The sequence below is a fragment of the Choristoneura fumiferana genome, chromosome 26 (assembly GCF_025370935.1).
Source record: "Choristoneura fumiferana chromosome 26, NRCan_CFum_1, whole genome shotgun sequence".
In the NCBI taxonomy this organism is placed as follows: domain Eukaryota; kingdom Metazoa; phylum Arthropoda; class Insecta; order Lepidoptera; family Tortricidae; genus Choristoneura; species Choristoneura fumiferana.
This window is the reverse complement of record NC_133497.1, coordinates 8,996,433-9,012,003: the sequence shown is the minus strand read 5'-3', so window position 1 is coordinate 9,012,003 and position 15,571 is coordinate 8,996,433. Positions and strand designations below refer to the sequence as shown.

Sequence of the window (15,571 nt, the reverse complement as noted above, 5' to 3'; positions counted from 1 at the left end):
AACCCTCGGAACAGCGTGGACCCACCCGACAGCACTATGTTCTGGTAGAGAACTTTACGGAGGTCCATGTCTGACTTTTGTATCGCGAACATAAGGACTTCGTGTAAGCCTGCAAGAAAGAACAATGGGAATAATAGATATAATTCAGCTGAACTGTAAAATGTCGAAAATATCTATGCATCTTACTATTTGTCCTTTTTATAAGCTTTTATTTAACTTGCAAATCTTGCAAGTTTAATTTGACCCACTTCCAGTAGTCGGATTAATGTGAAATTTTGGCATACTTATATTAATGAACTAAAAGAATTTCCTTGCTCACCCGCGACCTTACGATAGCTAAGCTTATGCAAAATATGCGTGTTCATGCAGTTCCTCCACCTCCACACTGTAAGAACACACACAAATCACACAAACCCATCTATCACCACCACCACACTACACTGACGCGTTTCGAACTCAACCAGAGCTCATCTTCAGAGTGACACAACCGTACACCATGCTACCAGTTGTTAGACTAACGAACCACAACCACCGTTTTAATTTGTCACTGTAACTCTCCAAGTACCCACATATGTTTTATGAAACAAAACAAAACTACCCACAAATTATTAATAATTTTTAACCGTCCTTCAAAACTACCTCGATTTTTATTTATTTACTGTCAAGGCATGTTTTATTAACTACCATTGCTGAAATTAGATCCAAGCCGTAGCAAGGGAGATGAAACTAAATTTACCTGCTCATTAATATTAGACCCCATACTGTGTGGAACTGCATGAACACGCATATTTTGCATAAGCTTAGCTATCGTAAGGTCGCGGGTGAGCAAGGAAATTCTTTTAGTTCATTGATATGGACCTCCGCAAAGTAACGCCTGATTCAATAAATTATACTTATATTAATCTTGTGACACTGACAATGCAATAATCTGGAAATGACATCCTGGTGATCCAGCCAGGATCGTCTTTGCAGCACGGAACTCCTAAACGGTTAATGGTATCTACGTGTTTGGTACGGAAATGTAGTAAGGATGACAATGCAAGTACAGTTTACAAAAAAGCTTGTATTAAAAACGATTTTTTAATAAAAAAACTATAAAAACTCTTTATTGCGTTAAATGTTACTTAACTAAATAACTAAATGTAACTTATTGTGTTTTATTTTTATAGAACTGATGGACGGATGGACGGATAGACAGACAGACAGCGGAGTCTCAGTAATAGGCTTCCGTTGGCATTCTTTGGGTACGGAGTCCTAAAAACTGTATCAGAATATTCGGCCATTTTACAGAAAAGTGTCTAGAAAAATGAAACAGTTAAAACATTTTAATAATCGCCCAATACCAATTTAAAAAGCCCTCTTGTTCTGAGAGGAGGCCTTGTGCCCAGCAGTGGAACGATAGGCCGGGAGGGGACCAATTTAAAAAACATTCTCTAGTCTAATATACCTTCACACTCCTCCCCGATAAGATCCGGCCTGAACAAAACCTCTGGCGCTCGGAACCGCGCTGGACCGATCTGTAACAAAAAATCACTTTAGCAGGTAACCCAAATACACATAATAATTTAACAAGTGCGAGTCCGACTCGCGCACGAAGGGTTCCGTACCATTATCTATACAACAGAAGACGTTAGCAAAAAAAACATGTTTGATGTATGCGAGCCTCCCTTAAATATCCTTCTAACACACACAAACATCACGCCTGTATTCCCAAATGGGGTGGACAGTGATAACGTTAACGCTTCGTAGCGCCTTTTAGCAATTTTAGGTTTTAAGTTAGACAAAAACGGTATAATATAGTGACAGTATACCAATTAAGTTTGGTTTTTTGGAATCATTTTGTATTTTTTATTTCAATTCCAAATTTTTACTTTTACGGTCAAAAAAATAAAAAAATAAGTAAAAAGTAAGTATAAGTGAAAATTTGGAATTGAAATAAAAAATACAAAAAGATTCCAAAAAACCAATCTTTATTTGATTGCATAGTAACGATATCTCTTGTCCGGGTGAGCGGTTAGTTCCAATGGAGTGCCGAAAAAAAAAAAAGTTTCTCGATGAGGGCTACGGCATAGATGTCGCTAGCGTCACTGCTTAAGTGACTAAGTAAGAAACAAACAAGCTGAGATATGAGGTGCATAGGGGAAATTCGTGTCGGTACCGTTGACCATCAGTGGTGGAGCGGTATAGCACGCGGTACGGATTACCGAGGACCTGGGTTCGATTCCCAGTGATGGTCTTATTTTTCTGTTTTTTCTGTGCATCTTTATTTCAGTTTGTATTTTCGACAGGTATACCGATTTTGAATTTCCCGCGACTCAAAAAAGTAGCGTCAAGTCGCCGCGTCGAGCAGCAGCGACAAGATGGCTGCTTGCAGGAATAATCTTGGTCTTGGAAGCTGATTTCTTAACCTCATTTAGTAGCAGTCGTGGCAGTAGTACAAATAAAAGAAGTGAATGAAAAAAAAAAAAGTGTTTTTGCCGAAATTGAAGTGGTTTTTAGGTTTCCGTACCTCGAAAGGAAAAAACGGAACCCTTATAGGATGACTTTGTTGTCCGTCCGTCTGTCAAGACCCTTTTTCTCAGGAACGCTTGGAGGTATCTATATAGGTCCCTTGGAGCTGTGAAAAAATCAAACTTCTAAGCCAACGCAATCAAAAGATACAGCCGTTTGTGCCGCAAATTTTGAAACTCGCAAGGGAATCAAAACCTACAGGGTACTTCCCGTGAACTCAGAATTTTGAAATTTGGTACGAAGCAACGTCTTATAGCACAGTTAAAGAAAAAATTGCGAAAACGGTAAATTTTTAGTTACATCATATAATAAAAATATTTATACGGAACCCTCGGTGCGCGAGTCCGTCTCGCACTTGGCCGGTTTTTTTTCCCAGCGATGGAGCTCAACATTTTCAGCCTTATCGCTATATGCCACGTGACCAGATCTCCAGACCTCTTTACTCGTATACCATGGGGTACCCCCCTCCGGCGCCCGCGGCTGTCTCGCTCTCACCTCCAGCTGGGTCCCGTCAGGCAGCGTGTACTGCGCGCGCTCGGTATCGATCGTCTCCTCCTTGAGAGGATTGGGCGACAAGTAGCAGGCGCGCTCTTTGATCGCCTTCACTATTTCCAGCTCCGCGGACGTGCGGAGGTTCACGCCTTCTTTGCGGAGTAGCAGTCTGCAACGGACATTGGTCTTTATACGGTACTTTCATTGTAGCATGGTGCGGGTGACAGCTGTCAATATCACAAGACTAGAGAGTCAGTGTCGAAACTTGAGTCGATAAAACTCATCATCCCAGCCTATATACGTCCCACTGCTGGGCACAGGCCTCCTCTCAGAACAAGAGGGCTTGGGCCATAGTTCCCACGCGGGCCCAGTGCGGATTGGGAACTTCACACGCACCATTGAATTGCTTTGCAGGTTTGTGCAGGTTTCCTCACGATGTTTTCCTTCACCGCAAAGCTCGTGGTAAATTTCAAATGTTATTCCGCACATGAATTTCGAAAAACTCAAAGGTGCGAGCCGGGGTTTGAACCCACGACCCTCTGCTTGAGAGGCGATAGGTCAAACCACTAGGCCACCACGGCTTTCACGGAGTCGAAACTAATAATTTTAAATCTTAATCATAATTAATCCGATTATTACGCAAATTTTGATGAGAATATTAGTGAAATTCTAGGTTGGAATATTATTCGCCACAGTGCGTCACGCGCCGCCACAGCGCGTCACGCGTCAGTCAGCCGCGTCGCTACCTGAGGTATCTGGTGGCGTCCCGGCCGGCCACGTCCACGCGCATGATGCTGTGCGGCATCGCGAACCCCTCGTATATCGGCACGGCGTGCGTCACGCCGTCGCCGGAGTCCAGGACGACGCCGGTCGTGCGGCCCGTCGCGTATCTGGCATAAACAATAGGAGTCAACTCCATTAAACAACTCTTACAAAAAATAAAATAAAGCTAAGTGTAACTAGCAGAGCGCCGCTAGCAACAGTGTGTGTACTAGTAGTGAGTGATTAGCTGCTGAGTGTGTACTAGTAGTGAGTGATTAGCTGCTGAGTGTGTACTAGTAGTGAGTGATTAGCGGCTGAGTGTGTACTAGTAGTGAGTGATTAGCTGCTGAGTGTGTACTAGTAGTGAGTGATTAGCTGCTGAGTGTGTACTAGTAGTGAGTGATTAGCGGCTGAGTGTGTACTAGTAGTGAGTGATTAGCTGCTGAGTGTGTACTAGTAGTGAGTGATTAGCTGCTGAGTGTGTACTAGTAGTGAGTGATTAGCGGCTGAGTGTGTACTAGTAGTGAGTGATTAGCTGCTGAGTGTGTACTAGTAGTGAGTGATTAGCTGCTGAGTGTGTACTAGTAGTGAGTGATTAGCTGCTGAGTGTGTACTAGTAGTGAGTGATTAGCTGCTGAGTGTGTACTAGTAGTGAGTGATTAGCTGCTGAGTGTGTACTAGTAGTGAGTGATTAGCTGCTGAGTGTGTACTAGTAGTGAGTGATTAGCGGCTGAGTGTGTACTAGTAGTGAGTGATTAGCTGCTGAGTGTGTACTAGTAGTGAGTGATTAGCGGCTGAGTGTGTACTAGTAGTGAGTGATTAGCTGCTGAGTGTGTACTAGCAGTGAGTGATTAGCGGCTGAGTGTGTACTAGTAGTGAGTGATTAGCTGCTGAGTGTGTACTAGTAGTGAGTGATTAGCTGCTCAGTGTGTACTAGTAGTGAGTGATTAGCGTCTGAGTGTGTACTAGTAGTGAGTGATTAGCTGCTGAGTGTGTACTAGTAGTGAGTGATTAGCTGCTGAGTGTGTACTAGTAGTGAGTGATTAGCTGCTGAGTGTGTACTAGTAGTGAGTGATAGCTGCTGAGTGTGTACTAAGTGTGAGTGATTAGAGCGGCTGATTGTGTACTAGTAGTGAGTGATTAGCTGCTCAGTGTGTACTAGTAGTGAGTGATTAGCGGCTGAGTGTGTACTAGTAGTGAGTGATTAGCTGCTGAGTGTGTACTAGTAGTGAGTGATTAGCGGCTGAGTGTGTACTAGTAGTGAGTGATTAGCGGCTGAGTGTGTACTAGTAGTGAGTGATTAGCGGCTGAGTGTGTACTAGTAGTGAGTGATTAGCGTCTAAGTGCGTACCAGTAGTGTGCAAGTGAGCAAAGTAATTGTTTCAGTTCATTGATATGGACCTCCGCAAAGTAACGCCTGATTCAATAAATCGTGTGAGTAGCGTCTAAAAGTATACTTAATAGTGAGTGATTAGCGGCTGAGTGTAAACTAGTAGTGTGAGACTAGCTCGTAAATGTGTACTAGTATTGTGTGACTAGCGCCTGCAGTATGGGTGTGTGTGGAGTGTACTCACAGACTGAGCACTGCCTGCATACTCAAGAACAGTGCTGGCACGTTGAAAGTCTCGAAGAACACCTCTGCCGCCTTCTCACGGTTCCGGCGCGGGTTCAGCGGAGCCTCCGTCAGCAGCACCGGGTGCTCTTCAGAGAATGTTGACAGCTGGTCCTTTAAATTATCAAAGACAAATATGTTTTCAGCAAATCAACTATAGATAGTAAATTTTGGATTGACAGAAGCGCCGTGCAGTGAGTCTGTTCAATTTTTAGGTTATATTTCCTTTAAAATAACTTTCCTTCCTAATTAACTCTCTGGTGGTGGTTTAATAAGTACATAATATTGATCTAACTCAATAACCCATCTGTCCGGTTGGCCAAGGGCCAAAGTTATGGAGGGGAACGAGGAGCCCCCGGATCCGGGCGGCGGTAGCTCCATGAACTCGATTGAGATGGACACGCAAAATATTTCACGAAAGCGTAGCCTTAGTTTCTTGGAACAATCGCCGTCCGCATCTTCTGAACCTAAAGGGAAAAAGGTGATGCAGGGAACGGATGCCGACAATGCATCTATAGCAAACCTTTACAAACACCCTGACTTAGACGAGGACTCCCGCAAATACGGCATTTATGACAGTGGCCCATTTATTGTACACATCTCCCGAGACGCAGAGTCTAGCAACTCGGCCATCTCACTTCAACCTATAAAGGTTGGCCTCGCTTTATTCAAAGATAACATTCAAAATATTAAAAAAGATGGTATAAAGTCCGTAGGCAGAAACCGTGTCTCGGTAGAATTTATGACCGCTGTGGATGCTAATAACATCTTAGAAAACCCCTGTTTGTCCAGAAATAAATATAAAGCCCACATCCCAACATACAATGTTTCCCGTATGGGTTTGATTCGTGGCGTACCAGTCGACTGGTCGATGGAAGAATTTGTTGACGCGACTGACCTTAAAGACGGACATGGCAAAATCTCAAAGCCCGACGCCTCCAACGCAAAGTAACCAATGAGGGAGGTCCTCCATCCTGGGTTCCAACTCAAACTGTTGTGGTGACCTTCGAAGGTCAAAAACTTCCTGAGAAAGTCTTTGCTTTCTTTACATCGCTGAAGGTCGAAGTATACGTTCTCCCAACAATCCAATGTCGAAAATGCCTGAGGTTTGGCCACATTCAGGCCCAGTGCCGCTCCGATGCTCGCTGTTTCAAGTGTGCACAAAAACACCCTGGTGAAGGATGCAACATCGCTCCTGAGCAAGTGACTTGCCTCTACTGTTCAGGCCATCATTACGCGACAGACCAACGCTGCCCGGAATATTGTAGACAAAAGTCCATCAAATTGGCAATGTCAGAGCACAGCATCTCCTATCAAGAAGCTTCCTCTCGCTTCCCTGCCGTACGCCGCCCTTACGCGGACGTGGCCAAGGTTATGTTTGACCCAGACCCTAGTCCCCCTCGGCAATCACCCCCTCTGGTCCCCCTCCTTCCCTCCCCAATCGCCCATCTCGACTTCATACCGTAAGACGGTCAGCCGTAAAGCTAGATCAAGAACCCCCTGTCTCCCGGATATGATCGACAAGCCCATAAAAATATCGTGTCGACCCCACAATCTCAACTTCCAAATGGTTATGCCCTATCGTCACGACGGACGCCAGTTGAGACGCCCAATGATGACCTTATGGAACTGTTATTCAAACTTCTTACAAATATAATCGCTAAATGGAGCGATTGTTTACCGCCCGACGTTGCCCCCTTAATGATTTCACTTGCCGAGATGCTATCCTTCTCCAATGGCCCCCCAGGCCAATTTTCTTCAGTGGAATTGCCGTAGCCTTATCCCAAAAAAACCTGATTTGGTCAGAATCGTCAACGAGCACTCCATTTCTGTAGCGGCCATCTCGGAGACATGGTTGAGACCGGACTCCCGCTTCAGGATCCCGGGATTCTCATGCCTCCGGGAGGACCGCGGTGATGGTCGTGCTGGTTGTGCGTTGTTGATCAGAAGAGATTACTCTTTCTCCCAAATACCCCTCCCTCCTCATTCACATGACATTAACGCAGTTGCGGCTAATGTCATGGGAATCAACTTTGTATCCATCTATATCCCACATCCTAATATAAATTTAATACCCGATCTTTCCACCATCCTGTTCTCGGTCCCTCCCCCTCTCCTCATCCTAGGGGATTTCAACAGTCACAACACGTCTTGGGGTTCTTCGCACTCAGACGCATTTTCCGCTTTCCTCTTGGACCTATTTGATGACATAAATGTCTCAGTTATTAACGACGGCTCTCCCACTCACCGGGTATACCCCGGACAAAATCCCAACTCAGTTCTGGATTTGTCTGCTTGCTCTCCCAACCTCTCATGTCTTCTATCCTATCAGGTACTGAGACAATCACACGGAAGTGATCATTTCCCTATTATCATTTCCCAACCATCCTCTGTTCAGCCTTCCCCCGCCCCCCAACCCCTCCTTAAATACAGATTGGATAAAGCAGATTGGCCAAACTTCTCTTTTTATATAGAAAAAAGGCTAAAAGAGCTCGACTCCAACCTGTTAAACCCTCTTGGACTCTACAACCACTTCCAATCCGTTCTGATAGAAGCTGCAGATAAATTCATCCCAAAGAAAAAAATTGCTAGTAGCAAGATCCCTTCCCCTCCTTGGTGGGATGCGGAATGCACGGCGGCGATAAAAGAAAGAAAGAACGCCGAACGTAAATACAATGATTCCGGTCTTTCTGAAGATTTTATTGACTTCCAAAAAATCTCTGCTCGCACTAAACGTCTCCTAAAAAAGCGAAGAAGAAAGGATGGAAGGGATTTTGTGAAAGTCTCAATCCAAGAACGCCCATCGCTGGTATGGAAAAGTATAAAAAATTCAGAGGCTCCTTCGATCCCGATCGACCATCCCCCATAATCCCCTTCCTGGTTGGCAGAGTTCGCAGACAAATTAGCCCCTCCATCAGTTCCTGAGGAATCCTGCATAGACCCATCTCCTCCCTCTAGCGGGCTAGGCCCTCTCGACAGCCCTTCACATTCTATGAACTTGAGTTAGCACTTGACGGCCTCCGTAACAGTTCACCAGGAGAAGACGGCATACCGTATATCTTCATCCGTAAACTAAGTCGCTTTGCAAAAGACCACCTCCTAAATCTATTTAATCTGTTTTTTGTGTCTGGTGAAATCCCCGAGGCATGGAAGACCCAAATTGTAATCCCAATCCTCAAATCATGTAAAAACCCACAAGAAGCAAACTCCTATCGCCCAATTGCCCTTTCCGCGACAATAGGCAAAATATTGGAGCATTTAGTTAAAAATAGGTTGGAGTGGTTCGTAGAAAAAAATAATTTACTCGCCAACACACAATTTGGATTCCGTAAGGGGAAAAGTACCATAGACAACCTAAGCATACTGACTTCAGACATTAGACTAGCCCTCTCCAAAAAAACACCATGTTGTAGGGTGCTTCTTGGATGTCTCTGCTGCCTATGACAATGTCCTTCTTCCTATGCTCAGAGCAAAAATGCTTCAGCTGAGTATTCCTGTGAGGATAGTACATTTTATCTGCAAGTTGTTTATGGGAAGAATAATTAAAATCCGAACTGGCAATAGCTTCTACACTCCTCTTACCCTATGGCAGGGACTCCCCCAAGGCTCAGTACTCTCCCCCCTCCTTTATAATTTATATACGTATGATATTGAACAATCTGTCTCCCCCTTCTGTAATATACTCCAATATGCAGATGATTTAGCGTTATACACCGTTACACAGTCGTTTGATGAGGCTTCTTCAAAATTAAATGAGGCACTCAGATATCTAAAGGTCTGGCTAGATGATCATGGGCTATCTTTGTCACCATCCAAAAGCTGTACTGTAACTTTCTCGCGTAACAGATCCATCCCGAACATAGATATTAACTATGAGTATGAGGTTATTCCCTGCAAGGACTCTGTTAAATTCCTTGGTGTTTTTCTGGATTCCAAAATGACTGGTGTACCCCATTTGGAGCACATAACCGGAAAATGCGAAAGGGGCATTAATGTTCTTCGGGCTCTTTCTGGAGTCTGGTGGGGCGCTCACCCATACTGCCAAAAACTGTTATATAATGCAATAATCCGTAGCCAGATCGACTATGCTTCACTCGTGGTGGAACCCTGCAATAAAAATGCACTTAAAAAATTGGACCTGATACAAGCTAAGTGTCTACGTATTGCTCTGGGAGCAATGAAATCCTCACCCAAAAATGCCATGCAGGTAGAATGCTTAGATCCTCCTCTCTCCCTCCGTAGACAGTACTTAGCAGACCGTTTCCTTTTTAGGGCATGTTCCGTATCCAACCATCCTCTTATACCCCGACTAGAGGCTCTCTCCCTGGAAGTGTCTGAAAACACATATTGGACACATAAGGAAACGCCAAGATACATTGTGTCGTATTCCAAATTAAAAAACCTCTCGTCCCCGCTATATACCACCTACATGAACCCCATATTTGAGGCCGATTATGAGTCTTTGATATATTCTCCAAAAGTTATCCTTGATTTTGGCATTGACAAGGATAGCTCAGCGGCCAACAACATATTTAATAAAAAAATAGAAAAATGGCAGGATTGGCTACACATCTTCACAGATGCCTCTAAAATAGATCCCAATGGCTTTGTAGGTTCAGCAGTATGGATTCCCAAATACCAAATTGCTTTGACTCAAAAAGGCCCAGCCCAGTCATCTGTTTTCACTGGGGAATCCATCGCAATATTGGAGGCTATTAAATTCTCGGAATCACACAGCGTTCCTAAAATCTTAATTTTTTCTGATGCTAAAAGCTGTCTACAAGCAATAGTAGGAAATCATTTTAAAATGAAAACTAAACTCCCAATCATTTTGAAAATTAAAGAGGCTCTAAACCGATGTGAAAAAAAAGGACTAGAAGTTACTCTTGTATGGATTCCGGGCCATTGTGGCATAGTGGGAAATGAAAGAGCGGACATGTGGGCAAAAGAGGCCATCACAATTGGTTGTCAGGATTATAAGACTATCTTACCATCGGACCTAATGATGTCCGCTCGAACTGATTTAAGGGTCTCCTGGCAGAACATGTGGAACCTCTCCAGACACCAGAAAGGCCGACACTACGGGAACATTCAACCATTAATTCCGCGTAAACCTTGGTTTTATCACTTTCGCTCTGCTAGTAAATGGGTCACTTCTACTATCTGTCGACTCCGTCTAGGTCATGTCTGCACTCCGGTGTTTTTATCAAAAATTAGAGTACGGGATAACTCTCTATGCGAATGCGGTCTTGATGAGGGTACCCTGGATCACATTTTTTTCAATTGTGGTAAACATACTTATTCCCTGTATGATGCATTGCCGAAGGATGTTCCGCGCCCTATGAATTTTCTGACACTTCTTTCTATACTAGATTCTCCTCTTTTAAAAATATTGATAAAATTTATACAGTGCCACAACATTAAATTGTAGCAACTGCAGCATGCTTAATATTATATATTTCATACTTCCTCTTCACCTTATCCTTTTATGTTAGCATGCTTAACAGTCTGCCATTCCCCTCCGCTAAAAAAAAAAAAAATCGTTTCGTCTTGTTATTGTCAGTGTACCGTCCATAACCAAATGTTATTTGTTTTAGGTTTCCTGTCTGTTCCTCCCCCCGAAATCAAAATTATATAAACCGAACAGTCTCCTCATGCGTGTAATGTCTCTACATCGACATTGGCAAAATACATCTTGCTAAAAAAGCAAGGGTGAAAGCCATTAAAAAAAAAAAAAAAAAAAAATCAACTATAGTAGTAGTAAATTTAGTAGTGTGTGTGTGTATGTGTGTGTGTGTCTGTGTGTGTGTGTGTGTGTCTGTGTCTGTCTGTGTCTGTGTGTGTGTGTGTGTGTGTGTGTCTGTGTCTGTCTGTGTCTGTGTGTGTGTGTGTGTGTGTGTGTGAGTGTGTGTGTGTGTGTGTGCGCGTGCGTGCGACTTTCAAAGACGTTGTAAGGCCTGGTTACTTGGTGTGCAGAATGGGGAGGAATGGGGAAGATAATTTTCCTCTTTTCTTATCATTGAGTTATTGAGATGTGATGTCTTCATGGATGTAAAAAATCACAAGCGTATGTAAAAAAAATGTGCATGTGAATTGATTTATTAGGGTTATGGTTTATGGGGGCAACTGAAAAACAGTGTCAGTTAGCCAAGGAACTATGTTCTGCAAGGCGCAGGCACAAGTTGAGTCGCTTTCCCTTTTGATAGTTTGATTGTACTTATAATTTGTTATGTACCTATGTAGAATTTGTAAGCAAACTATTAAATAAATATCTTTTATTTATTTATTTATTCTGTGAGCTTGCAGTACCAAAGAGACGTTATCTAAATAGATGCAATGAGTCTCTATAACTAATACTTTATTGCTATTCTACTACAATGTATGTTTACAAAGATATTAAGTATATGTGTAAACTAAAGTGTTAAAAGTTGCATGTTATTCAAAGTCAAAATATCTTTATTCAATTTATTACTTATTATTTATATCTATGTATTATCTATCTATTATTCTATTTTATATTTATTATTTATATATTTTATTTATTTATTCTTTATTTCCCCCCCCCCTCTAAAATAAAAAACTGGTGGGTGGAAAAATTTGAAAAAAAATCAGGATGGTAGTAAGTATATCAAACTTACAAGGAAAACTATAGCGGTTAAGTTTTCTTGAGAATTATTAGTAGTAGAGTAAATAGCAGCCTAAGGTATAAAATATACCTAGACTTGGAATATTCCATACAAAATACGAAATCAAATACAAATTCTTTATTGCACACCAAATCCTTAATTCTTAATCCTTAGAAAAATATAACTTAATTATTTCGTAATGGCTACGGAACCCTATTATGGGCATGTCCAACACGCTCTTGTCCGGTTTTAATTGTCGAATGGTAAGTTTTTGACACATACCTTGCTGTAGATATAGTTCCACACCCGTTCCATATCGTTCCAGTCAGTGACTATGCCATGCTCCATGGGATACTTGATGCTAAGCAGCCCGCGGTGCTCCTCCGCACGGGGTCCCACAAACAGCTCGCCCTCCAGGGCTCCGGCCATGACCCGCACATGTTTTGGACGACCGATACTGATACAAACAAGACACTTTAAAAATGGTCTACATTTTTTTATTAAAGAAACCAAATAGCCAGTCTGACTCCCCGTCCCCATGCACCACAATGACGCATAATTATAATGTACTTGTGACTTATAACTTATTGTTACTACTTTTGATTACCTTTTAACAAATTTATCAAGTATTAGCCCAAAATGCTGTTTGTTACGCGATGGGTAGAAAAAAGTTGGTGTTTCAACTTATTTCATTTTTTAGTAAGCTACAAGTTTTTCAAATTCGGCACAATTTTTTACTTTCGAAAAGTGATCTGTTTTCAAGATCTGAGAGTTCCCTGGTCCTTAAAAATGTGTCATCAGAGATTATAATCGAATATATCGAAATAATTGCCATCAGCTACAGGTCAAAGTCACAAGAACTATACTTACTAATTGGGGAACCTGCATTTCGGTATCTGGTCACCAGCGAAGCCCGCTTTGATCACACCGGAGCCCTATAACAACCGGCGTAACAGTAAAAAGAGTGAAAATTCAAGTAACAAAAATGGGCATGTCAACGTAGATATGACTCATTAAGGATCTCCAAACACGTTTAAAGAACATTTGACTGTAATTTTAGACACATCGAACTAGTTTAATCTTCTAAATCTACAATTTGAACGGTCTTCGACGCGAATGGCAGAAAAATAGGGGTAAAACCAAAGTTACGTTTCGTGGGAAAAGTAAGGGTTGTAATATAGAGAAATAAGTATTTACATTATCAATAACCACGGGTTGATTAACGATAACGTCGTTTAACTCCATTTTAAGTTATAAGTACTAAAATACGATGTTATTTATTGATTTATTTCGTAAAACTGCATACGGTCAACTCAACAAAATGACATCAGTAACATAATGTTGCCACCTATTTTAGTCTAACTGTCTAATAAAATAAGCCACAGACAGGCTAATGAAAGATATTATAATTTAAATAGTGACAGCACAACGCAAATTATAGTTTTACTACTCGTCAACAGATGACACTAATTTAACAAAGTTATAAAAATTGAACAAAAATTTAAGCTAGATAGTCTTGAATATTATTTCCGATTTTGAAAGATGTACACCATGTAGCAACCTATTTTTACACGGACTATGACGCAAGAAAAGCTGGCTGTAAGGGTTTGAGTATGTACATGAAGAAGTATTAGTTTCTCTACTCCAAAACAGATGTCACTATTAATTAAATGTAGTTAATAATAAAGATATAGTACGATTACTGAAGAACAATAAGGATAAAAAAACTTCATAATAATAATAATTAGTAATTAAAATGTAACGATAAATTAACGCAGCTAACCAATAAAGGTTGATGAACTTCTACAATTAGCTAAATGTGCTTTTATTTAACTTTTTCGCTTTAAATACGGCTTAAAAATACGTAAGTGCAACTTTATCCATTTATCAAATCTAGCAAGATTTAGAAGTTTTTGTTCAGCTTATAACTTGTCACACTTTCCTTACCACAAATCTACCACAAACTCCCAAAAGCTGTCATTGTTTGTTTTTTCAAAATTTTCAAATTAAAAAAAAACAAGCAGTGTCAAGTCAATGTCAATGTGTCTTATTTGGGTCGCTCGCTTGCTACGTAGGAAATGCAAACGTTTCGTTTTTAATTTAACGAATGATCTATGAAAGCTTGGACTTATTACAAAGGCGGTACAAGTACAAGTAGGTAACAACCTAGTGAACTCTGATATTGTGATACTCTCTTGACAGCCGTTATATTTCCACATCAGTTGGCGACGTTGCTCGTAGCTTCTACACTAGGCATGTCTACTGAATTTGTGTCTATTAAAGTGGAACCCGAGTGGGAGGAAAATAGGTTAAGCGAGCCGACAAAAGATATAAAAGGGGTAGCAGACTGTAGACCCGTGAAGGATGAATATAAGTGTAGTATGAGTGAAGCCACTAGCTCACCCGCCTATAACATCAAAAAGAGTGTACAATACGTGTCTATTAAGAAGGAGCCCGAGTGGGATGACGCTAGTGTGAGTGAGACACCAGGCCAGCATGCAGATAAGAACAAAATAACTGTGGAGTGTGATCCTCTCAAGCAAGAACTTGAGAGGGACAACAATTTAAATAAAGTAGCAGGGCGGGCAGATTTGTCCGACTCAAACACAATAAAAATTGAAATTGAGATAGAACCACAACTAGCTCAAAGTAACACAACATCAGAGCAAAATAAATGCAATGTTGTTGAAGAACTACTAAGCTGTAACATATGCAAAAGGCAGTTTGCCAAACCACACCTTTTGAGGCGTCATGTGCCAGTTCACAAACGGCACTCATGTCCAATATGTCACAAAGAATTTGCCAAGCGTTCTTATATAAAACCTCATCTGAGAATACACACGGGCGAGAAACCTTTTCAATGTGACATATGCAACAAACAGTTCATAAAGATAGCCTATCTAAATTCCCACAAACAAGTTCATACAAAAATCAAACGGTATTCATGTGAAGTGTGTCAAAAACAGTTTTTAAAGCGATATTATCTAACCCATCACATGAAAGTTCACACTGGCGAGAGACTATTTAGCTGTAATGTGTGCAATAAAACATTTACAACATCATACTATTTAAAAGCGCATGAACAGTGTCATATGGAGGAAAAACGGTATTCTTGCAATGTGTGTAAGAGACGGTTCACCCAGCAGGGTAACCTGACTGTGCACATGAGATATCACACGGGTGAGAAACCGTTCAGTTGTGATGTGTGCAACAAACAGTTTGCTAGGTCGTCCAATTTAAAGTCACATCAGAAGGTTCACAAGCAAGAGAAATATTTTACATGTGACATATGCATGAAGCAATTTTCTCAGCGTCATCATCTAATTTATCATATCAGGGTGCACACGGGCAGGGGGACACTCCGCAGGTTGGGTACGTTCGGCCGGCGCACCTAATCATTGGACGCGTCGCGCGTGATTTGTGTAGGTACCTACTTATTTTATTTTGCAACAATGACTTTGAAACGATATAATCCTTCTGAGTTATACTGTTGTGTTTACGGATGTATAATTAAAAAGAAGATAAATGAATTGGAATTATCATTTTTCAACATTCCGAAAGATGTTGA

At 41.5% G+C, this 15,571-nt stretch overlaps 2 protein-coding genes across 2 annotated transcripts; one reads left to right on the top strand and one right to left on the bottom strand.

Moving 5' to 3' along the window:
- Positions 1-13,354, bottom strand: Arp1 (Actin-related protein 1; the record flags this gene model as incomplete). The annotated part of the gene is given in 8 exon segments (XM_074107887.1): positions 1-109; positions 1,448-1,517; positions 3,007-3,172; positions 3,750-3,893; positions 5,340-5,491; positions 12,286-12,460; positions 12,874-12,938; positions 13,201-13,354. Coding segments are annotated over 8 exon segments (929 nt in total), but the record flags the coding sequence as incomplete, so codon positions are not given.
- A 467-nt stretch (positions 13,355-13,821) lies between these two features.
- Positions 13,822-15,533, top strand: LOC141442773 (uncharacterized). Its single transcript, XM_074107885.1, has one exon. The coding sequence runs from the start codon at positions 14,259-14,261 to the stop codon at positions 15,396-15,398; it is 1,140 nt and encodes a 379-aa protein (XP_073963986.1). The 5' UTR covers positions 13,822-14,258; the 3' UTR covers positions 15,399-15,533.
- The last annotated feature ends 38 nt before the right edge of the window (positions 15,534-15,571 follow it).

Excerpts from the sequence above, each read along its gene's own strand:
- LOC141442773 (XM_074107885.1), top strand. The coding sequence starts at position 14,259 with ATGTCTACTGAATTTGTGTCTATTAAAGTGGAACCCGAGTGGGAGGAA.